This window comes from Heterocephalus glaber, unplaced genomic scaffold, assembly GCF_053883595.1.
Source record: "Heterocephalus glaber isolate CG9 unplaced genomic scaffold, H.glaber_assembly_v1.0 deba00001509, whole genome shotgun sequence".
In the NCBI taxonomy this organism is placed as follows: domain Eukaryota; kingdom Metazoa; phylum Chordata; class Mammalia; order Rodentia; family Bathyergidae; genus Heterocephalus; species Heterocephalus glaber.
In genome coordinates this window covers 51,426,216-51,452,815 of record NW_028258325.1, presented here as the reverse complement: position 1 = coordinate 51,452,815, position 26,600 = coordinate 51,426,216, and the positions used below count along the sequence as shown (strand labels likewise).

Here is a 26,600-nt window from a genome sequence, read left to right as displayed (position 1 = left end):
TTTGTAAATATTAATTTTCTAACAACACTAATTTTTCCTGTTTTTTCATAAAGATAATTACCCACATAACTATTCAGAGGGCTAATGTGAATAATGAGAAAGGCTTAAGTGCTGTAAGATTGCTTTAATCAAACACGCATTTCTTAGCAGCTCTTGAAATTGTGTACTTCCTCCCTTGGTTTCTTAGGAAAATCCATTAGGAAAGAAGATTTCTCAAATAAGTAATGTGTGCTTTGTGTTTCTGAAAAGAAGAAACAAAGAACTGAAAAGAAAAGCTGGGTTGTAAGAAAAGACAAGCACTTTTGGAGTGTAATGTGCGTGAAATTGTATGCTTTAGAAGAAACAGTTTGTCAGCAGGCTACAAAGTGAAGATTCTTTGCTCAGAATGCTCTAAGTTAGTGTTTACTTTTGCTGTTTTCTTCTAACACACGTCATCCCTGTAACCTGGTTAAATGAAGGCAGCACTACTTGAAGATGTCGAAATTTCCATCTCAAATTAGGCCAGAAGGGATGGGGTGTAGTGACAGGGAAAATAGTAGAACAAAAAACATGGCACTGATGAAGGTGAGGTCTAATCTTTTCAATTTGTGAGTTGTCTCCTAGGAAGACAATGTCCACTCAGGAGGAAAATAAAACCTTAAAAGAAAATTCATAGGCTATAAAAATACTGGAACTAAGATCTGACAGAACTGAGAAAGTACTGATTCATCTGTCCCAAATTTTGTTAGAAAGAGAGTATGCTGTCTGCTAATACAAAACAGGAATACGAGTATGTAACTCAGAAGATGTTAGATATACTGTTAGTGAGTCAAAGAATGAGTAGAAGATATTTAAAAAGGCAATCTCAATAAATCATTTGCAATCACTAACTTTTGCTGTTTTCTTTTTTATTGGCATCTTTAAACGAAAGTTGTATTACTTGAGTCATTAAGGTAAGTTTATTCTGAAATTGTCATTATTCTGTTATTTACCTATTTACTAACTACTGAAATTATTGTTAACTGGGCAGGGGATGTAGCTCAGCAAAACAGCACTTGCCTAACATGTTCCCCGGCACGCTCTTCAGCAAAACAAAACAAAACAAAAAAAGCCAGCGTTCCTTGGATATTTTACTTCTTTTATGAAAAGAAATGAACATGGTCCAAATTTTATCTACTTTGCCTTTAAGATGCTTTGTTATTACTGATATGTTTTCCTAAAATTTTTTGTTTTCTACTTTTCCCATACGAATTATCTCATCCTAAAAACTAACACTGTTGTGGAAACATATAAAGAATGCATATAAAGAAAGAACAGGACCAGGTATTTAGCTCAGTGGTGCTGCCACCTACCTCGCAAGCGCAAGGTCCTGAGTTTGATCCCCGGTACAAAAAAAAAAAGAAAGAACATAAATGATATATTCTCCACATATCAATAAAACAATGAAAACATTCATAAATGATAAATGTTTTAGTTATGTCACTTAATGATGATAATATGTGCTAAGAAATGTGTCAGAGAGCAATTGTTGTCACTGTGTAAACAATAGTGTACTTTCAAAACTTAATGGGATAGCTTACCATATACCTAAGTGGTATAGACCATTACTCCTAGGCTGCCAACCTATACCATGTTACTGTACCCAACACTGTTGGCAAATGTAACAAAATGGTAAGTAGTAGTGAATCTAGATATATCTAAACACAGAAAAGTGTGGGTAATAGGTAAGAGGAATTTTTACTTTCCTTACACTAGGAGACCACTGTCTTGTATGCAGTCTGCCACTCCCCAAATACTATGTGACACTTGACTGTCCTCTATATACTACAGTTTGTAGCCTTAAAGCCAAATGGAAATGATTATTACTGAACTGTATAACAAACCAAATGTAACATTATTGCGGTTATTTAATGAGAATATTTTCAAGTATAAATATTAAACCTTAAATCTGAAGTTTGCCATATACTAATGCATAAGGATGTCTTATCCAGAATCAGAAAGATATCATTAGGTACAAAGTTTTTTTTTTAATGGGTAATTAAAAGTCATTTTTTTTGAGGCAGAGGCCTCAAATTTCTGATCCTCCTAACTCAACTTCCCAAGTAGCTGAGATCACAGGAAGGTACCACCACACCTGGCTGAAAAACCACTTTTAACTTACTGCTAAATAAGAAGCTCATTCTAAGAAGAAGGTAGTCTTTTAGTGGCATTAGATAGCTTATGTACTAAAGCTTCATGAAATGACTCAAAAAATAAGTTTGCAATGACTCAGCTGCTCTACCTAAAGGAACACACATTTCTTACCAATAAATAGCACAGGGAGAAAGACAGGATCCAGGTCCGTGAGGCCTTTTTTTCACCATCTCCCATGGTCATACCAATGAAAAGTATATGAGTTAAATACGGAATGAACAAGAGTAATAACTCACGAAAATCTGAAGAGAAAAATCGATGGGTAGAGATACAGTGAAACCTTAAGAACAGGTATGGGATGTGAATAAAGATCTCGGCTCTCCCATTCTCTAGTTTGTCTCCTTGTACATGTGACACATGTGTAACCTGTTGAGCATTAGTCTCCTTTTCTGAAATGGTGATAATGGTCTCTATCAGCTGGGGATAATGTTATGAGAACTGAATGATATAATATATGTAAACATTTAATCCATGTAGTAAATGGCATGTAGTAATTGACAATAAATGGTATGGATTTTAAGTGAATTTTTTAAGCATTTGAAAATCGCAATTTTATGTTTAAGAAAAGTAACTGGTGTTAGACTCAGTCAGCATTTATAGTAGATCAGAAAAGGTCTACAGGGTGAGCTCCAAATGACTTATGGTTTACCCTGGCTGAACAACACAGCCTTTTTGTGAAGTAATCACACGACAGGCAAAACCCAAGTAGCCTGACCTCTGGTTGTATTCCCCTAAATCAATCCCCATTTTCAATGAGTCAACACAGTTGATTTTATGATTTATTTTTTCCTTTGGATTATTTTTAAATTTTGTTATGTTTACTAAATAAATTACAATTATGAATTATATTTTTAACTGAAACAAACTGAAGACAGTTTAAACAAACATAATTGTGCTATATGGCATGCATTAAATTGATGTATAAAGTAGCTAGTGGGTATACCTCAGTTTACAATTCTTATGCAGTGAAACATAAGACATATATTTTAATATAATAAGGAGCATACTCCTAAGGCAGTCAGTTTCAGGTTGATGAGAAACCTCTAAGTAAAGGTTATTAAGAATTCAAATTGCCCATCTTTGAAAACTTATGAGAGAAAGGAACTATGTGGTAAATCATAATCTCTTTTTACAAAACTATATGAGGAAGTTCTTATTTGCAGTGAAGTGATTTAAGATGATATTTCAGAATGAGTTTGGCAGAGGATTCTGGAGTAGTGATCATCAAAGGAATTCTGATGAAATACAGGAAATTGAAGAGGCAGCTGTGAAGTTTTTTACTTAAAAAAATTATGATAAAATCTACAACCCAACATTTCACTTCTGCTTCTATATTTCAAAACATGAAGATAAAAGACTTGAATATGAGTTTTGTTAATGTCCTTAAAAACCGGGTCCATCTTATTGTATATTTTTATAAAATGCCTTTTTAGAGCATTATTCTACATATTTTGCAACAATCTTATTATATAATCCAGGTATAACTATCACAGTTGCGACACGGCCTATGAATTTGGTTTGTTTAAAATATCACTGCTGAACAATAAAAGGTTAGTAGGATGTTTTTATTTTTTATGAAAAGCCTGTAGAAAAAACAAAGTAATGAGCATAACATAACTGAAATTTCAATAAACCTGTACACTTAACATTTTTTTATAACAAAGATCAGTACATGAAACTTCAGTAGGTGAACTTTCTCCAATCAATCATGAGATAAATAATGCAAAAATAAAACTTTCTCTTGATTACTTTCATTATTACCTTAAACTTCATTTCAATTTTGTTTGGGAAATTACTCTCTATTTTTGAACTATCGACACTTGCCAGCTTGTGAGTAATGTGCTCTTCTTTAAATAAGCACGAAAGAGCAAGCTTAAACCTCTCAGCACAGTAAACCTGTGATCCCAGGTATTTTGCCCCTAAGACATCAAAGGAAGATGGATCTAGAGATTTGTGATCCCGGGTGTTTTCCATCTCTGGGATAAGCTGCATATCTAATAAGAGACTACAGGATTTCCTGAGTGATTAGAAATCCCATGAATAATTAACTAGTCAGATAAAAAATTCTTTATTATGAGATGTTGAAGAATTCTGGGTAGAAAAGTAAAAAAAAAGTTTGATTTATTTGATTTTTCATTATTTCTGAAGAAAAAATGCATTGGTGGCTTATACTGTATCTGAAATAAAGGCTACAAAGACATACTTCTTGAGGCTGTCAAAAATATACTATGAAGAGTACTTTAGACCATGTAATCCTTGTTTTTCTTTATAGCCTGTTCCCTCTGAGTGATTATATTTCTAATTTTCAAAATGCTCATAGCACATGAAGCTCAGATACCATTGTTTTTAGCAAATTCAAAATTTACCAGCTTCTGTACCACTATATATATAAGAATATTATTTCCTTTCCTGTCCTGTTTGTTTAGACCTAGAGGGCTGCAGGATTGGCATAAATGTTCTCAACATTTTTCTAAATGTTTTACATTTCTGAACTTTAAAAGTGTTAAAATAGACATAAATGCACAGAAATATAAAATGTAAGTGTTGCAAGAACATGCAGGCAAGATCTAATTCTTTCAATGATGGGGCAATTCTATCATATCAACAAACTAAAATTAGTTCCCTTTTTCATTTATGATTATTTTTATGTTTTCACAGAGAGCATTTTGTCAATGCATACAAAACAAAACTTATTTTTTCCTTCTTAGAAGAAAAGTACAGAACTATACATACTGTATGGAACACATTCATACTGCACTTCAAGGTATTTATAGGTTCCTGGACATGGGTCTGGAAAAACATCAGGACCCGCCACCACTGCACACTGGGTTCTGTTATTGCATCTGAAAGCAAAAATAAAGACAACAGAGAGTCAGCTTATGCAATGCTAGATCATTATTATCATCAACACTATAACAGTTTAGTTCTAGTTACACAGATTTAAATAAAGATTTTGGTTGAATTCAGACAGTAAGGTTTTTCTAATTTTTTATTTATTTAGTTTTTTGGCAGCACCAAGTATGCTCAACTATTGAGCTATCTCCCACCCTCTTTAATTTTTCATTTTGAGTTGAAATTTCCCAGGTTGGCCTTACACAGGCAGTCTTCCTGCCTCAGCCTCAGAGATCTGTGCACTGCATGACTCCACAGCATTAGTCTTATTGAACAAATGTCTGTGGTATATTTTTAAAAGACATGAAAATCAATCTAACATTAACTACCACTTGGTTGAAATCAGCATGATTTTGAGGTAGAAGTTAAGTGTTTTGAAGCAACAGAAACTGGACCATAGGATATTCCAATGTGTAGACAGTTAAGGAAGATTATTTGATAGCAAATATCCACTCCCATTCAAAAAGTACTGAAAAAAATATAACCACAGACTGTCAGTAGATACGTATAAAATAAATTGACTGATTATGATGACATTTATGTGAAAGGCAGTGAAATGTGGTATTGAACAGCTTTACCCAAGCATATAAGTTAATATTTAAATATTAAAATGTATATGTTAATTTACTTTATATAATTAATATTATAATACTAACTGTATCAATAAATCCATGTTTAAGAATTTCAGCAGGGCACAGTTAGGTATGGCTGTCATCCCATCATCTAAGAGGCTGAAGCAGGAGGATGGGAAGTTTAAGGACAGCCTGGGATATACAGTGAGACTCCATCTCAATGTAAAAATGGGGGGAATGTTGCTCAGTGCTAGAGAACTTGCCCAGCATACATGAGGGCCTGGGTTCAATCCCTATTATTGCAAAAAATAAATTTTATTTTCCAGGGTTTTTTTTATGTTCAGCTGAACAATGAGTCAAACTTCATAGATTAGATTACACTTCACAAATGTCAGTATCCTATAATTTAAAATAATATATTCAATTTCTAAACAGAATAATAAAATACCACTCGTGAAGCAGAAATTAAAAGCTCGGACACCTCTGTGGAAACTAAACTAAATATATTTGGATTGATTTATTCTTGGGGAAAATTACAAATAATAAAATTAATTCTTCCTTTGGGGGAAAAATCACATTCAAGGAAGTCTCATTACTGTAAATTTCAATCAGAAAAATTCCTAGATTGAATAATGCTATAAGGTTTTTTATGCAGAGAAATAATGGTTTAATCCCCCATAATATTGGCATGAAATATATAGGATGAACATACTGAATATTCCTTCTTTTATGTTGTTGATTCACTTCAGAAATATAATTTCAAGGCTAGATTTTCCTATTACTTTTTTAACAAAAGGCTCATTTCTTTATATGATCCACAGCTCCGGATACTTGCGATGATACTGGCAGCATAAGGGAAGGAGGGCAGAACTCACTCTGATTTAAAGTAGAAAATTTGTTATGTTGACTCGAGGCTACTATTTGTAGGCCTAATGAGGATGCTACTTAGTCCCTAAATTAAAATGTAAATGTCTTAAACTGAAAAATATATTCTGCATTGTAAGTGAAAAATTAATAAAAGCCTATAAGATCATAGGCTTCTGGGAGTTCAGCCTAACAGTTACTCCTCAGAGTCAGCAAGTCTTATAGTTCCCCAGTGCACATATAATGTCTGTGGCTGATGATCAGCTGTACAATAATAATAATGGAAATGCGGCCGTCCTTGCACATGCACTGAAAATAGGCAGCATCATATTTTAGAGTACTGACATTTCTTCTAAACAGCACTAATGTACCTCCTTATTACAAAGAAAATCCATTTAAAGAATATATCTCAAATTAAATTACGTATTTTCAACAGTTAAGCCAATACAACTTTCACATCACAACACAGATTACATATAGAATATTTCTCTATGTAAGAAAATTTAAAAAGTGATCATGTTGTAAATACTAATTACCACTGTGACTTCCAAATGTTTTATTTAATAAAAGATGAGTCAAGATATGCTTTTAATTAATGAAGTAGTATATGTGAAGTATAAAAACCAAAAAAAATACTATGCCACTAATATCTTTATAGTCAGTATCAATGATACTCTGTATAAAAGTGCTACATTTCAAAATAATTTATTGTTCTATTATTATTTTGTATCAAGCCACTTTAAAAATCCAAGGGAGAAAGGCAGATTCAATATCTGGCATATTATTTTTACATAAAATACAGAATAAGCATTTTAACAATTAATATTTAAAGATGAACCATATTTTGAAAACACAGTTTAAAGATACTATCTATTTCTTAGTTGTTTTCCTAATACTTTATTTTCTGTGACTCAAAATGAAATAACTTTATACTGATCACAGATTTTTTTTTAAGAATTTACCCCCAAAAGACTACTTTTATAGTTCTTCCAAAACTGCCAAAAGTATTCATTTTAAAATACTATAAATGAAAGAAGAAAAATAAGATAAAATCACCTAATGCTCTGAAGTGCTTTAAACTCGGATATTTAATTGCTTACTTTTAATATAATTATGAATTTTTAAATGATTTTCAGTATTATTCATCCATGATATTAAAGATATTTTCAAACCCACAATAACAGATGAGAAAAAGATTGCAATAATATGGTCAAATATATCCTATCCTACTAACACCAAGAAAACGTCATAAACTTATAAAAGCATTTGAAGAATTATTTACCTTACATTTACATTATATTATTCCACAGAAACTTTATGTGAAAACAACCTGCATACCAACATTTATATCATTAAGTGACCTTGACAAATAAGAGATAGAATTATCAAAAAAACTCATAGAATTTATTTTCACAAAAATAACATGGACTTGTTATTTTATTATCTCTTGGGTTGACATGCTTATTATAAAATTGTTTTAGAAAAAAGACACTAAGTATCATGCATATGTATAAGGTATAATGTAGATATTGTTATCATCACAAATATCATTATTAATAGTAGTCATTTGTTTCAGGTAGGTTAACAACATTTCATTGCAGATAGACTAAATCCATTTGAAAGAAACAGAACCCAGAAATAGTGACACCACAGAAACCACATAAATGCTTCAGATTCAGAGTAGAAACTGGAGAAAACAAATTCATATTAAAAACAAACAAACAAAAATCAAAGTGAAGTTCTTTATTGTACATAAATTACTCTCCTTTGTATGACTGAAAAATGCAATGAAAGTTCAAAAGTAAAAGATACATTGCCATTAGTGTCCCTCAAAATACTTCTTCGAATTCAAACACACTTATTCCATCATTCTTAGCAATGTGTCTTTTACTATAATTTATTAAAAATTTAAACATTCACCTTAAACTTTGTTGTATACCCTACAATAAGTCCATGATATAAAGTAAAAATGCCCTACAACTGATAATCCTTCCAACTTAGAAAGCATCTTCACATATATCCTATTTATCATTCCTAATTTTTACTCTAATTCATCTTCCTTGATTTTATCTTTCCAGCTTTGACTAATAAAATTGTATATGTATTTAGACGTTCCAACAAGATGTTTTTACATACATATATCTTGTGAAATTATTAGGCCAATAGAGGCAATTATCATAGACATCATGTCAAAGTCATTTTGTTTTCTTTGTACACTGAAAAAATTTAAGATCTACCCTTTTAGCAAATGTCAAACACACAATACTGTGCCAGTTAATCTTAACTGTCAATTTGACTAGATTAAGAGACTCCTGAAGAGGTGACTGCATCACCATCATTATACTTATCAGTGGATTAACCTCCTGATGTTACAGGTGAATATGCTAGGAAGAGTTGGGGTCTAATTGGAAGGTGCACTGAGGGTGTGCCCTTGGAGAGTGCATCTCTTGCTGACATTCTTTCCTTATTCTGTTTCCCAGCTGCCAGGAAGGCAGCAGATTTTCCCTTCCACACACTTCTGCCATCACATTCCTTCATTAGAGCTCGCTGACAATGGACTGCAACCACTGAAAATGTAAGCCAAAATAAAGCTTCTTCAATTAGCTGTAGGCCTCATGTATTTTAATCTAGTGACAGGAAATATGACTAATACAAATACAGTATTATTATTTTTTATTTGTTTGTTTTTTGGTACTGGAGATTGAACTCAGGACCTATCACTTGTGAAGCAGGTGGCAGAACCACTGAGCTAAATCCCCGGCTCCCAAATACAGTATTATTAACTGTAATTATCATCCTGTATATCAGATCACTAGAATATACTAATCTTCCATTATAGAAACTTTATCTCCTTTTATCAGCATTGCTCCATTTCCCCTACTCCTCTGCCACTGGCAACTTCCTTGGCCCCTGGCAACTTATACTCTCTGCTTCTGTAAGTTTCAGTTACTCATATTTCACATGTAAGAGAGATTATACTTTCTTTTCTTTCATTCGACCCATTTTAGTTAGTGTACTATCCTTCTGATGACACAGTTTCTTGCTTTGTAAAAGGCTAAATAATATTGCATTGTATATTTTGTGTGTGGATCACATTTTCTTTATTCACCTATTCATGGATACTTAGGTTGTCTTGCCTATTTTGAATAATGTTGCAACTAACACAAGAGTATAAATAATCTCTTTAGGATACTGATTTCATTTCCATGGATACACATACTTTCAGAAGTCAGACTGCTGGACCATACAGTAGCTCTATTTTTAATTTTTTGAGAGCTTACATACTGTTTTACATAAGGGCTGTACCAATTTACATTCCCACCAACCGGGTACAAGAGTTCTTTTTTCTCATATCCTTGCCAATGTTACATTCTGTTTTTCATCACAGCTATACTACTAGGTATGAGGTGAAACACTGTGGTTTTGATTCACACTTCCATGAAGATTAGTGAAGTTGACCATACTTTCATATACCTGTTGACCATTTGCATTCTTTTTTGAAATCTTTACCATGTCCTTGGTCATTTTTTAAAATTTGATTGCTTTCTTCCTATCTAATTTTATTGTATATTTTGTATATGAACCCCTAAACTGATGAACCCTAACTTCATCACATATGAAAATACATTTAGCCACATAAAGTAACATTCAGTGGTTATGGATATTAGGATAGTGATATCACCAGAAGACTAACATTCAGCCAACTATAAGTACTTAGGCCAAAAAAAAAAAAAAAAAAAGGATATTGAAAACAGTGACTTTTGGGGCAGTCACCTTGAAATATGACTCATTAAAATGCTCCTTGCAGTGGAGCGTGACTGTAGTGTTCACTGTCCCTCCTAAATACATTAGAAGGATGCATAGACCAGTACATATATTGCATATTCGATCTATCTATCTAGTCTTCCAGTATAAATGTTTTTGGTTTAATTTAGCTAAAATGTATCATATTTATGTACTACAGTCTGATCACAGTGGAATTCTCAGTATGTAAAGCTTATTCCTTTCAATGTGGGAAACTGAGCAAGACTTATCTGACCAATAATGTAAAGTATGACAGCTTTGTACAAAAATTGGTATATTTTCAGTTTCTTTTTAAATAAAACTTCAAAAAATTTGAAATATCAAACATTGAGAAATTGTTAATGGAATCTCATAGACACTCATTAAAATGAATTTCCATTTCAACGCTATTGTACTTCTCTAGAAACAAACATAATGTGTTTATTTCATATTTAGAGGCTGAAATAATTTTATTTTGACAAAATACAATTCAAACACACTTTCTTTACTTCAATACAAAGATACTATTTCCTAATCCAATAAACTATAACAGTAGCAAATTTAAAAATAGAACCTCTTCAGATTTTTTATACTATTTTTCTATAAAATTATGAACATGAAGGACTTATTTTGGGGAATGTCTAAAATATTGGGAATGTCTCAATATTCTTAAAATGTAGAAATATGTTTGATAATGTAGTTCTTGCTGGTTTTTTGTTGTTTGTTTTATTTTTTCCCCTGGTACTAGTGACTGAATCCAGGGCTTTGGACATGCTAGGGTACTCCACCACTGAGCTACATCCAAACCACGAAAATGTAGTGAACTTATAAGTTAGTCCAATTTTCAATTTTTCCATACATTTCTGGCCATTCATTGTCTGATAAAGTAAATTATCATAATCATCAGCCAACCTTCACTCAATATTCACGAATTTCATTTCAAAAATACAATGATTAATTATTTCAGACACATGAGTACAATTCATAGAAACAAGCACCTAAAAATTAATGAAAATCCTCCCTCCCTCCCTCCCTCCCTCCCTTCCTCCTTTCCTTCCCTCCTTTTTGCAGTACTGGGGATTGACCCTGGAGCCTTGCACATGCTAAGTAAGCACTCTATCACCAGCTGTATCACAGCCTTTTCATTTTTTGTATTTTGACAGGTCTTCGCTAAGTCACCTGGCTCTTTACCTGTCAATCCTGCTTCAGTCTTGCAAGTAGCTAGAATTACAGGCATGTGACACTGCACCAGGGAGGAAATGTGCTTTTAAAATTAACAATTTCAAACACATTTCTTGGGAAAGCATTTCATTCCTGGTTTTGATGCAAAGATTTTTAGACTGTAATCTTTTAATAGCTGAATGCTATACCAGTGGCTAGATAGAATTATGAAAAAGTTTTCATTTAAAAATAAATAGAATGTATTTGTATTAACATATTTGTATTAATTACTACCTATTTATGGCAACATTTAAGAGGTGAACATTCTTTATTTACATGTATGGTTAATGAAACAACTTGGAGTATGTGCCTGTATCCATTATGGGAAAGTGTTGAAAAGATATTGCTTGTTTTATCCTACACATGAAGGAGAAATATTTTATAAGATTTTTTTACATTATATAGTATATATATATATATATATATATATATATATATATAGTACGTTAACAAGTAATTTACATACATATGTTTCTTTAGTGAAGACTATGTCTACTTCTCTGGGAGTTAATATGGCCAGTAATGTCTGAATCTATCACTCAAGGCTACTCAAGTTATTTTATTCCTTTTTTTGTTAAGTAAAAGACAGATTTAATTCACTCTACTTCATGAGAGTGCTGCAAGCATTATTTTATTCTCTGAATTACAAAAATGTCCTGTCAGTATGACTGGGCTGAGATGAAGGATGTCATACTGAATCATTGAGTTAAGATTTTTTTTGTCAATATGTGATATCTCTAGACTAAACTATTTACATAGGAGAAAAACAGTAAGAATCAGAATGAAAACTTGAGAAAGAGAATTTGAAAAAAATGATAATTTATTAATATTATATACTGAAGTCAGTTAACATTAAAGCCTATAAAAAGAAAATTAAGATGAGGAAAAATACTTTTGGCTTTTCATGCTTTATAAAAATAAAGTACTTTTAAAAAGCAAATAAGTAGATGAGTGTATACACACACAAACACACACACACACACACACACACACTCTATGTACTTGGTCTTTATTTCCAAATCAAGGGCAGTGGTGTGCACCTGTAGTCCTAGCTACCCAGGCAGCTGAGGTAGGAGGAACACGTGAGCCCAGAAGTTAAGGTTGAGCCTGGACAGCATAGCAAAACCTCATCTCAAAGAAATTTAATTGATTAATTTTTTAAAAATGACTTCCAAAGCAGTAATACAATGCAGAGGGAAATGAATTTTGCTATCTGTTCTGTAGAATCTCTCTGTCCTGTCACACAGGTTTTAAATAGTGCAATAGGTTTTAATATACATAGAAATAATCAGACTTATTTTCATGCTTTATATTTATAATGTAACACACATGGCTCAGTATAACAAAACATGAAACAAAGTAGCCAAACACCAATGACAGAAGACCAATAATTTGCAAGGGCTCTCACTTTGGGTATAGGGCTGATTAGACTGGTTGTCCTGTGAACTCCAGTCACAAACCCAGAAGCACATCCCAGTCTTATATCTCAAGTGCTTTAATGTATGGTGTCACCAGGAAGCAATAATTTTAGGAGAAATGTGATGCCATTTCTATTTGCTTTAGAATGCATTAGGCCACAACAAAACAGAAACAAAGGTGGCTTAAAAAAAGAATTTTATCATTTTATATTTTAAGAATTGGAAGATGGATTGGTTCCAAGTTGGTCAATTCGGTGATTTAACAAAAAGTCATTGCTATTGCTTGAATTATGTAAAATTTGCTTTCACTTTGCCTTAAGGTACTGCATGCCCAGTACCCTACTGAGATGAGAATATACAGCATTAAAAACAATAAAGGCCCCTCTTTCATCTCATTTTAAGAGTATGAATATTCTACAATTAAGGCACTTAGCAGACTTTCCCTTAGACAGCAATCGCCCAAAAGAGCCAATGCCTAGGCCATGTGAACACGCCTATTCTGAAAATAATCCACAGAGCTGGCTTTGCCTAGAAGGTTCAAAAAGTTAGGGTCTTCTCTGAAAGACCTAGCCACTTACAAAGAAAATCAGGGCTTGGTAGGCAGGAGGAAGAGGGTGAGGGGGAGAGGGTGCATCTTATATATCATTCTTTCAAGTTCCTTTCTCAAGTAAATAACACCTGCTTTGATTTGTATATAGTTTCATCATAGCCCCCAACAGTTCATATCTAAAGGCTCATCCCAGGGTTGTGGTATTTGGAGGTATCTGGACCTATAAGAAGTGGGGTTTTGTGAGAGTTCCTGAGGTCACTGGGGGCTTGTCCTCAGTACTGAGGGATTCTGTCTCTCCTCTCTCCTTCTCCCAACTGCCTCAGTTTGAGATTTGAGTACTGTATTTGCTTCCACACAGACGCTCACTGTGAGGGGCTCCCTTCCTTCTCACGACAGGCTAAATTAATGGGGCACTGCTCAGCCTTGCACTCTGAACCTTCAAAACTGTGAGCAAACTAAACCTTTTCTTATAATTTACCCAATTTGGGTACTTCATTATAATCATTCAGAGGTTACTAATACAGAATTTCACACTTAAAAATTTACACCACAGTTACAAAAATAAAAACAAAAAATCCTAAAAAATCTGGAGCAGTTAAAAATTTTTAGATTTGCACACATATTTTGCTTGTAAAGTACATAGTATCAGGCATTTTAGTATAATAGAGTGATTAAATATATTTTAAAGTAATCCTTACTGTATGATTCTAGACACCCATTAAAAATGAAGTAATTCTTCCTTTACAAAACTGAAAAAAATCTATATTGAAATTTAAAATTAAAAGATTGAAAAATAGTTGTGGAATTCTACTCATGAATAGATCACCATTAAAAGATTTACAGCAACTGTAATTATTGCTCAGATGATGAGTAATTGTTACCTTTCCATTTCTTAATACTTTTTCCCTTAAAAAATATAGTGAATATAGTCAGTGTAAAACAAATTTGAAACTTTCAAGAGGATGATATTTTTTGAAAACTATATGTATTAACTCTTTTATATTATGTAAATCTTTAGTGCTTTTAAAATTTTTATGTAAGTTCATACAATGCAGCTTTTATTGGAGTTACTTTTCTGTAAAATTCCCCTATAATTTTCTCCTATATTTATTGCATATCTCTCTGTCTCTTAAATGTTATGTTTACTTTTTAAAATTTTTTTTAAATTTTCTTTTGTTGGTACATTTTAGGTATACAATACAATGGCATTCATCATTGGAAATCTACACCTTTACATAATCTCTCTTGGTTCTTATTTCTCCCTCTTCCCCTGCCCTCCCTACAGCCCCTCCATCCCTCCCTATTTACAAACACTTTGTTTCCATTGTTTCATTTTCTCATATTAATTCCATTCCCTTCTTTCCTTTCCCCTACCCCTCCCACTTCCCCTTCCCCTTTGCCCCTTTTTTAGCATTTATCTGCTTTCTAGAGATAAGCTGCAGGGATAGGTCACCTAGGAAGTGTGGCCCAAGGAGACATAGCTTGTCACATGGTCAGAAAGCCAGCACATATAAATCACAAGTGGATAATGTCTCCTAAAGGCAATGATTCACATGTGTTTTTTTTCAAAGTTGTGTCCTCACTCTTTATCTGAGAGAAACACTATACAGCAGGACTAGAATATTCATCTCAAAACAGAGTATTATCTGGGACACATGCTTCATACCTTTCTCGTGGCTGGGAATACCGCTAACACTTTCAGGTTTCAGTGAAAGAAAAAGGGAGGCATATTATTACAAACAGCTTTTTAAGGAAAAATAGACACACAGGAAAGAAAATACAAGTTATTCATTTTCTTATTTGCTATTTTCAGTAATAGGCAATTGATATTTCTGCACCTAAATTAGAAATTAATACTTAATATTCTTTATAATTCAAAATTTCAAACAAGAAACTTTTTACTATTAAAATCAAATAAGTAAACATTTTAATTTTATCAGTTTGCCTTGTAATTATGAAATAAATATGAAATAAAAATAGCTGTTTTGTCTAATGCAATGTTCTAGAAAATTCTATAATGAAACAATTATGTACCATTGTTTTGTTTTAACCTTGAGTGATAAATATTACCATCAATATTAATAGTCATTACATTCTTTCTTTCTTCCTTTCTTTTTTTGTTTACTGGGGATCGAACTCAGGACTCTGCACTTGATAGACGAAAGTTCATAAATATTTCTGATAAAAAACACACAATAAAAATTAATTTTATGAATACCTATTGTATAATGCAATTTATTATTCACATACATTATGTCATTTACTTAGGAGACTGCTTTGAGGTAAGCCAGTGGTCTCCAATCTTTGCAAGAATGGAGTTGCTTTTCATTAAAAAAAATACTACAATTGTATAGAATAGCAGTTACTTTTATTATTTTCTATTAAAAAGCCAATAATGGAATGTGATTTTACTATTTTAAAATAGATCTATAATTCAGAAAAGGTTAAATACATATTTGAGAAATACGTGAAATGGAAAAGGAAGTATACAGGCGATGACATTGCTTGAAATGAAATTTTGAGAAACAACCCATAGCTAAGATATTAGATATCATTAGTAATACAGAAAATGATACAGAATTAAATACTGAGGCTTATGTTTGGATCAGTATTGTTATTAGTAATTTCTCAGACTTATTTTTGTTGATTTATATTTATAATTATTTTGATTAAAAGTATTATTTTATTAGCAATTAAGTATCATTATTCTGTAACCTAAAAGCAATAACATATTAAGGCAACACAAGATATAACCCAGAGAGCAGTATTTACTCCATAAATGATGGGTTACTGAATCTAGTGTATGATGATTAATAGTAAAAAATAAATAATAAAACAAAGAAGAAAGAAACTGAGTGATCTGGTCTTTTTTAAATCTTTATTTTGAAATTCTAAAGTAAAAGAAAACAACTTCACAGACAACCAAGTAAAGCACTTTACATCCATGAATCAGAGACTTTCACTTTTGGTCACTTAGGTTCAAAAGAGAAGGGCCACTTGGCAGTTATGAGACTCACTTTTCTTCCTTCATGTGGGGCTGTCACCTAGTAAATAACTCATATATCATACTTTATATCACCATCCCATTTGACTATATTTGTGAACAGATTAACTAAAATACTCATGATTAACAGAAATAAAAATAGGAAACCAACAAGCAGGAAGAATTGGGCTGTGAGCTGGGGATTTAGCTCAGTGGCGCTGCACCTGCCTTGCAAGCACAAGATCCTGAGTTCAATCCCTGGTACTAAAAAAAAAAAAAAAAAAAAATTGCACTGTGCTTCAAGACTACCTGCAACCCAACAAACATAAACAATATTTTTTTCTTTTTGCTTTACAGGAGACCTCCCTACAGTTAGATAATAATTAAGAAACACTGTTCATTTTTAGAAGTTAAAAGAATGGAATATATCCAAACATAGTAAGAGAAAGTATGATTTAAATTATGTATGAACTTTATATTCAGAAAAATATTCTGAGTCAAAAGACATTTTCAAAGGAACAGCTGTGGAAAGAAACTACATTATCCTTTTCAGTATTCCATGCAGCATTTAAAACAATGTACATGGTAACAATGCTTCACCTCCCTGCTCAAAAGTACTATTAAGTAAGCATGGGGATAACGTAAATAATTTAAAATTAAAAGGTCTCATAATTTCAATATTGGCCTTAATAAGATACACACAGAGAGAGAAAGACATATGCAGTCTCATTCATCACAGACATTGTCATCTGAAGCCTTCACTGTAGGATGCAGTGTAGGGTGGTATTTGGTAAGGTGGTCAATGAATATCCCCAGCAGGATCTTCCTCCTCCCTTCCCTGCAATATCTAATCAGTTCCACAGGCAGTACAAGCTCCTGTCATCTACAGTGCATCCCTTAACCGGTCTCACTACAGTTTTATTGTAATCCTCACTTGATCTTCATGATTGTCCATTTTCTCCAGAGTAAAAAACAAATTCCATAGCATGACATTCCAGGGCTCCTCATAAGTAGCCTCCACTTTCTTATTAAATTTAATCTCTGGTGTTTCCAGAATGGTTAATACAAAATATAAATATCTGAAAGTGAATCTGAAAGCTACAAGTCCAGTCATTTATATTTTATAGATAAGCACAAAGAAATTAAGGAATTTCCCATGGCTGCTCAAACTATGAGGACTCTGGGAAAAGAACTGAATACTCTTTGTTCCTGATTCAAAGCATTCCTACTATCTTTCTCTATGGTAATGAGAAAATAAAAAGCAGATTATTAGGTATTATGTGACATTATCAGTCCTTGTAATCTTTTTACCACGAGACCTGTTTTTTAAATAGTGAACAAAATATATGCATTTAATCAACATGTATAAAAAAACCTACCATGTGTCTAAACTAGGAAGACGAAGACAGATTAGATATGCCACATACTGTAGGATTTCAGAGACAGACACATGAAAGGGATATTAATATATAGTGGAGATACTGGGTTATAGCTCAGTGGTATAGCATTAACCTCTCATGCATGAGGCCATGGGTTTATTCCCAACACCACACACAAAAAAGGTAAATGTAATGACAGAGGTACAGGTGATATGAAAGTAAGGGTCACCATTACACTCTTATGGGTTGACTGTGTTCTCTTAGAAAGGAATGTTCAAGTGCTAACTCTTAGTACTTCAGAATTTGCTTATTTGGAAACAGGTCTAAAGTTGTGAATGAAGATGAGGTCATATTGGAGTAGGACAGTCCATCAATCTAATATGGTAGGTATAATTTTAGGACTAGGAAAATTTGGACAAGATACAAGAGGAAGATATCATGCGACAGAAGACTCAGAGAATGAAGGAAGGCAGCTCTATGCCAAGGATTGTTGACCACCACCAAAAGCAAAGAAGAGGAAAGGAAGGCTTCTTTTCTGGAGATTTCAAAGACAGAATAGGATTGCTGACACCATAACTGGGAGTGAGTAAATCCATGTTCTTTTAAGCCACTGATTTTTGGTATTACGTTGGAGCAGGCCTCAGAATTTAACACAGGCATGTAACCTGGACTGAGTAAGGAATAGCAGAGGTTTCTTGTATAAGGTGACATCAAGACTTACTGTTAAGGGATGAGTGCCACAGTCATTCTGGCGAGAGTGATGAGAAGACAAAAAGCTCTTTAGGAAGATAAAAAGAGAATGGGGTTGGACATGGTGGTGCACGCTTGTAATCCTAGCTACTGGGAAAGCTAATGCTAGAGGACTGCAAGTTTGAAGCCAGCCCAGGCAACTCAGTGAGAGCCTGTCTGAGATAAAGAAAATAAAAAGGGAGGGGTGTGTATAGCTCAATGGTAGAGCGAATCTGGATTCAATCTCTAGTACCACGGGGGTGGGGAGCAGAGACAGAGAGACAGGAAGAGAGAGAATGGGAATTAAGACAAAATGCCAAGTAGTGATCTGGAAGCTATTTGGTGCTTCTGGAGTAGAACGCAACATTAACAAGAGGCTAGAGAGGTGATCAGAGCCTTAAATACAGAGATTTTTATAAGGTGACAGTTAATATGTTTCGACCATTTCCAATGTTTTCAGCACTGTAAAGAGTGTCTTCTATAAACTATCTGTTATAACCTTCCTAATGACACTGTTATGGCCACATTAATGTATAAGGGGAAAAAACAAGGCTCTGAAAAATTATATTATCTGTATATGAGTTATCCAGCTAGTATTAAATTACTCTGGCCTCATACAGCTAAGTGGAACCATGGGATATTTCATAAGCAAAAAATAATACGATCTCATTGCTTTTGACACAGTTGAGTCTGTCATCTTTGTGGAAAATGAAGCTATGGAGTACAGGCTTGAAGGAATAAGGATTTCATAAAAGAACTGGAGAAAATAAGTGAATATTTATGGTAAAAAAAAAAAACCTACAGATCTCCATAAGCAGTTAAAAGGTCAGGAGTTACAAGGACAAAATAATCAAGGTGGATTCTAGTTTCAGAAAATGGTTTCTAGTTTCTGCTGTGATAGAGAACACAATAAATGGCAGAAGTCACAGTGGCCCAATGTTAAGAAGATGACAGATTTGTTGAGATGTATACAATAGGAGCTCTGAATTGCTGCTATTAAACTTTTCAATGTCCTTCAGCCAGCACCATTCCCTGTAATACTGCGTTATAAAGTGCCCTGGTGAAAGAGCACAGCATTGTGCTATGCAGACACCTGTCTCTTGCACTTCAATATTTACTGTTATCCCCAAAGAAATTTAGACACAAACCTAAATCTCTGATGTCACAGAAATGACATGAGTAGCCATCCTTTGGTGTTCTAATAGATATGTCTGGAATATTTTCCTGTTTGCAATGCAACATACACACACACAAACACACACGTTATTGGATTTGTCATTTGTTCTTTTTCCCAAAAAACAATTTTCAATCGTAATAAGAGAGACCCAAATTTTTCAGAAATGCACACATGAAAATGCTTTAGGAAATCAGTTAGCAACCTTGTTTCTTGGCTTTTGCTATTAAATGAGACTCTTTCTGCTTCATTTTAGGGGATTTACTCTTCAGAGAGCACCATGCCTACATGAATGAAACACTCAAGAGTTAGACATGGATTTGAGTCACCACTGCTTGGCAACATCATTTTGAACACACATGATTATGAATAAACATTTATTTACATAAAACATATACTGACAGATTGTAGTTGTTGAAGGATATGAAGTTTGAAGGTGTGGCAGAGATGACAGTCCCTAGAGGCAGGAAAGAAAATTTCTGTTTTCCCCTTCAGCATTCCCTACAGTCTAATTGCAGGAGGAGGCTTACAAGAGCTTGAGGAAAAGCCACTTGGCTTTTCAACTGGAAGCAAATTATAAAAACATGATGGAAAATAATGCACTCTAAAAGATAAATGCAACAATAGATGAGAACAGAGAGGAGAAACATGTATGCCCTCTATGATTACTTTACTCGATAAACACAAATTCAAGTCTCAAAAGGGTATACATTTGGCAAGTGTGTGCTCACTGAAGGATGTATTTGCTTTTTTTTACACGGGGAAAAGGTTGCAAGGGCGAGACTGCTATTAAAACAAAGCCAATTTCTCTCTTTAACAAAGAGAAAAATTTGCAAGGTACAAAAAAAGTTAAGCAGCTGAAATTTCCAAGCACACGTGACTGTATAGGTGGATACAAATAAGTAGGGAACTAGCAAGTTTGATGACATGACACATGCTGGATAAGGAGGCAGATACAGATAGAAAATTCACTGTTTCAACACTCTACATCCTACATTGCTTTTCCTTTTTGTTCCTGGAGACGCAGTGTAGGAATATGTCATTCAACTACTATATCTCAACTTTCCTCAGTTTATAAAATAGTAACAAACAAATATTTTAAAAAACCATTTCATTTGTGTTTTATATAGAAAATAATAACTCATTTCTCATTTCAGTTGCCATTTTCAAAATGTGGTTTTAAAACTGATACTCCAAAATGAAAGGATATAGGTCTCCATAAATATTTATTTTAATATTCAAGGATTTCTTAATTCCACTGTGTTTGGGACTGAAAGAATGGCTAAAAATATAACTTTCACATATTTCAACCAATATGTTTCTGTATTAGAAATATTTTTTTGCTTGGCAAATGGCCACATAAGTTTAATCTCATATAAAAATAATGAATTATAGAGTAATATTGATATAATAAACAGGTTTTAGTGCTGTTTTATAGATTTACATATAAGAGACACACCAAAAGAGAGGATTAAAAACATTTCTAAAATTTGTATCATTGTCTACTGACAGAAGAAAAGTATAGATCACTAGAACAATGAATGTTTTGGGCAATGAAATCAAGATTCTGTGCTTTAAGGCAACATCAAAAACAACTACGGAGGGCATGGAATGTAACATACTGGCTGAATCTCAAGTACTTAAAAAAAAAATAACAAAAGGCACTGGAGTAAACCAAACAGATGTGGCGTAGTCACCTACCAATCCAGAATCCTATACTGATAAAGAAGCATGTATTTTTATTTCAAAAATAGGTGAGTAAAACATATTCAAAATATATCTATATGCTGAGCAATCCAAAAAAATTTTTTTACTCAAAATTAAAAACTGTGAAAACATTTGGGTTGAGTTTCACTTCCACTGTGCTATGGTTTGGATTTTAATTTTAGTGTCCTAGAAAGTTCTGTATTATACAAGGGATAAGTCCCAAAAGTGGCAGCACTGGAAGGTGCTAAGTATCTTTAAGAGAGAGAGCCTAGCAGGAGGACCTTTGCTCATGAGGGTTGTCCTTAAAGAGGATGGTGAAATAACAGTCTCATGGCTTCCTGGCTCAAACTGTGACCTCTTCTTCTGCCATGAACTTCTGCCATTGCCATCTGGTGATCTCATCAGAAGCCCAACCTCATAGGGTTACCCAATCCTGCAATAGTACCTTAACATTTTTAGCTAAATAAAGCATTTCTATTTAATTTATTGGTTGTCTCAGTATTTCATTGGAATAATGTAAAGGTGACTGATATAACTGTATATTTATGAGTTCTATGAGAATAAAACTAAGTCTTAGGAAATTCACCTGTGGATGCCCAATTTATGATTATTTTCCATAATACACAGCAAATACTAGCAAGGGTTGAAAAAAATTTTAAAAACATATCAATTTATAGAAAACTAAAGACCTTCATTGCAATCAAACACAAAGCTAATCTTGAGCCAAAATACTAAATAAGAAAAAGATGTTTCCATGGAGTCAACAAAAATTTTAGATTAGATTTTTTTTAAACATGAAAATGTTATCTGCAACATGTTTTCATTTTTGAGCCAATGCAATGACAGAATATCAGACATAGAAGAAAGGATTGTGATTAGTGACCAGGAAAAGAAAGATTTCTTAAAAATAGCAAGGGACCTCGAGTAATTAATCTAGTAGTTGCTAGATGATGCAATGAAGAATAATATAAGACTAATGAGAGTCAATGAAGAAACAGGAGAGTGCAAATGACATAAAAAAATGGTTCACAGAAGTAATGGCAGAAAACTTCCCACGCAGGGGAAAAGAATTTGACATACAGATAAGTGAGGCATATAGGACTCCAACTAGCCATGATCAAAAAAAAAAAAAAAAGAAAATCTACACCTAGACATATAAGAGTCAAGATCCCAGAAACCAAAAAGAATAACAAAATCCTACAAGCAGTTAGAGAAAAGAAACAAATCACATACAAATGAAAGCCAATCACAATCACAGAAGACTTTTCAACACAAACCCACCTGAAGGAGACCCTGGAGTGAAGTATGTCAAGCCCTAAAAGAATATAACCACCAACCTAGATTGCTGTACCATCCAAAATTATCTTTCACAATTGATGGAGAAATAAGGTAATTTCAAGACAAAGAACACCTGAGAAACTTCATGAATACCCCATGAACCCCAATAGAATGAATCCATCAGTCAAGACAAGAAGTTAAATGCAAAGGGGGAGAATTCAACAACAAGAAAAGGTCATGACAAGGATAAGTCAAAATGTATCAGTTATAACCATCAATATTAATATTATCAATTCACCAATCAAAAGAAATAGACTTGCAGAATGGGTCAAAAACCAAGATCCAACAGTATGCTGCATACAGGAAAAACAATTCAAAAAGAAACTCATAGACTGAAAGTTAAAGGGTGGAAGACTATGTTCTATGCAATAGGAACCTGAAAAAAAGCAGTAGTAGGTGTCCTACTTGCAGACAAAATGGATTTCAAACCAACACTAATTAAGAAAGATAAAGGAAGCCACTAAATTGCTGTAAAAAGAAAATCCAAGAGGAAGAGATGACAATCATAAATATATATGCACCAAATACTAGTGCACCCAACTCTATAAGAAAAATATTAACAGACATGAAAAATCCAATAAGCACTAATACAATAGGAGTGGGGGACCTCAATATCCCACTGTCACAAATAGATAGATCAACTAGACAAAGAATAAATAACATAATGCCAGAAATCAGTCAAACTCTTGAACTTAACAGTTGTTTACAGAGTGTTTCACCACAGAAAAACAGAATACACATTCTTTTCAACTGGATACAGAAAAACAGCATACACATTCTTTTCAACTGGACACGGGTCATACTCCAAAACAGACCATGTACTTGGTCATAGAACATGTTTAAGTAAATGCACAGGAAATGAAGTTATCCCTTGTATATTATCAGATCATAGTGCAATGAAACTGGAGATCAATAGCAAAGGAAACCATAAGAACTTCATAAACACGTGGGAATTAAACAACACATTCCTGAACAAAGAATGGGTCAGAGAGGAAATTAATGAAGAAATTAGACAGTGTAACAATTGAATAATGCCAATACAATATATTGTTATCTATGGGGCACAATGAAAGCAGTCTTATTAGGGAAATTCATAGCAGTGAATACTCATATTAGGAAAAAAGAGCAAGCTCAAATACACAATCTAATGCTGAGACTAAAGCTTCTAGAAAAAGAACATCAACACACCTCAAAGCTCATAGAAGAGAAGAAATTGTAAAGATCAGAGCAGAAATCAATGCAATTGAAACCAAGAGAATGATACAAAAAAATCAATGAAGCAAAGAGTTGGTTCTCTGAAAGAATAAACAAAATTTACAAAGTCTTAGCCAACCTTAACAAAAAAGTTAAGAAAAGCCCCAAGTCCAGGCAATTAGGTATGAAAAGGGTGAAATTACAACAGACCCAGCAGAAATCCAGAGGATCATCAATATCTAATTTGAGAACATATACGCCAATAAGATGGAAAACACAGAGGAAATGGAGAGATTTCTAGAAGCACATGAATTACCAAAGTTGAATGAGGAATACTTAAAACTTCTAGAAAACCCAGTATCATTCAACAAAATTGAAAACATAATTAAAAACTTACCAACTGAGAAAAGCCCAGGTCCTGATGGCTTCACTGCTGAATTCTACAAGACATTTAGAAAGGAACTACTTCCAGTACTGTTCAAACTTTTCAGTGAAATTGAAAGAGAAGTAATACTCCCAAATTCATTCCTGGAAGCAAGCATTAACTTGATCCCAAAAGCAGAGAAAGACCCAACCAAAAAAGAGAAATGAAAGTCAATTGCCCTAATGAACATAGATGTAAAAATCTTCGATAAGATCCTGGGAAATAGAATGCAGAAGATAAGAAGATCATACATCCTGACCAAGTGGGTTCCAGCAAAGAGATGTAGGGATGGTTCAACATACACAAATCAATAAATGTAATACACTGTATTAACAGAGCCAAGGACAAGACCCGTATGATCATCTCAATAGATGCGGAAAATGCATTCAACAAAATCCAACACCCATTCATGATAAAAAAAAAACCTACAGAAAATTGAAATAGATGGTCTTTATCAAAATCTGATAAAAGTCATCTATGAAAAACCAACAGCCAATATCATACTAAATGGTCAAATACTGAAAACCTTCATGTTAAAATCAGGAACAAGACAAGGATGCCCACTATCACCATTCCTGTTCAATACAGTTTAGGAAACATTAGCCACAGCAATTAGACAAGACAAAAAAATAAAAGGAATAAAGATAGGAAATAAAGAATTTAAACTGTCATTATTTGCAGATGGCATGATACTCTACGTAGAAGACCCCAAGAACTCCAACAAAAGCATTCTAGACTTAATAACCGAATTCAGTAGAGTAGTTGGATACAAGGTGAACACACAAAACTCTATAGCCTTCCGGTACACCAGCAACAGACTCACTGAGAGAGGAACTGGAGAAACAATTCCTTCTTCAATAACATCTTAAAAAAAAAATGAAATACCTAGGAATCAACCTAATGAAAGAAATCAAAGATGTCTACTCTAAAAACTAGACCACTCTGAAAAAAGAGATCAAAGAGGATATCACAAAATGGAAAGGCATCCCTTGCTCCTACATAGGAAGAACCAATATAGTGAAAATGACCATACTAACAAAACTGCTATATAGATTCAATCCAAGCTCAATTGAAATTCCAACAGCATACTTCATAGATGATGAGGAAGCATCCCAAAAATTCATTTGGAACAAGAAGAGACCTAGAATAGCAAAAGCAATTGTAGACAACAAAGACAAGGGACAGGGTATCACAATTCCCAACCTGAAACTATACTTCAAAGCAACTGTGATAGAAACAGCATGGTACTGGCAAAGAAATAGACCCAAGGATCAGTGGAACTGATTGGAATACACAGAAACAACTCCATCCATATTCACCCATCTCATCTTTGACAAAGGAGCCACACATCCTCCCTCGAGGAAAGATAGCCTCTTTAATAAATGGTGCTGGAAAAATTGGGTTTCAACTTGACAAATATTAAAACTAGACCTATGTCTCTCACCATGCACTAAACTAAAATCAAAATGTATAAAAAAATCTAAATATTAAAACAGAAACACTAAACTGGCTAGAAGAGAGGTTAGGTAGAACTCTTGAAGACCTTCTCATAGAAAAAGACTTCCTGAATAAAACATCAGTCACACTTAAACTAGCAAAAGAACAGCAAGTGGGGTTTCATCATATCAAAAAGCTTCTGCAAGGCAAAAGAAAACACCCACAGCATGAAGAGGCAACCCACCTTGTAGGAAAAAAATTTTACCAGCTGTTCCTCAGACAAATGACGACTATCTAGAATATATAAAGAACTTAAAAAAAACAGACCTCCCAAATTTAAAGACCCAATGCAAAAATGGGCAACTGAAATGAACAGATATTTCTGAGACAAAGAAGTATAAGCAGCAAATAAACATATGAAAAAATGTTCAACATCACTGGTCATTAGAGAGATGCAAATGAAAACAACACTGAGATACCACTTCAATCCAGAAAGAATGGCTGCTATCAAGAAATCAACCAATAACAAATGCTGGCTGGGTTGTGGGGTAAAAGGAGCCATTCTCCAATGTTGTTGGGAATGTGGACTGGTACAAACATTGTGGAAAGCAGTATAGAGATACTTCAAAAAACTAGAATTAGAGGTCCCATTTGATCCAGCCATTCCCGTGCTGGGTATCTTCCCCAAAGAATTACAAGAATCTGGGCTGGAGATTTAGCTCAGTGGTGCCACCACCTGCCTTGCAAGCTCAAGGACCCAAGT

General features: G+C 33.6%; 1 protein-coding gene across 30 annotated transcripts in view; it reads right to left on the bottom strand.

Moving 5' to 3' along the window:
• Positions 1-26,600, bottom strand: part of Adgrl3 (adhesion G protein-coupled receptor L3) — an 878,168-nt gene that overhangs the window by 386,376 nt on the left and 465,192 nt on the right. For all 30 annotated transcript variants that reach the window (XM_087187879.1, XM_004849675.4, XM_021262304.2 and 27 more), the window contains one exon: positions 4,906-5,015. In XM_087187879.1, coding sequence (XP_087044005.1) covers positions 4,906-5,015 — 110 coding nt within the window. The remainder of the gene's footprint in view (positions 1-4,905; positions 5,016-26,600) is intronic.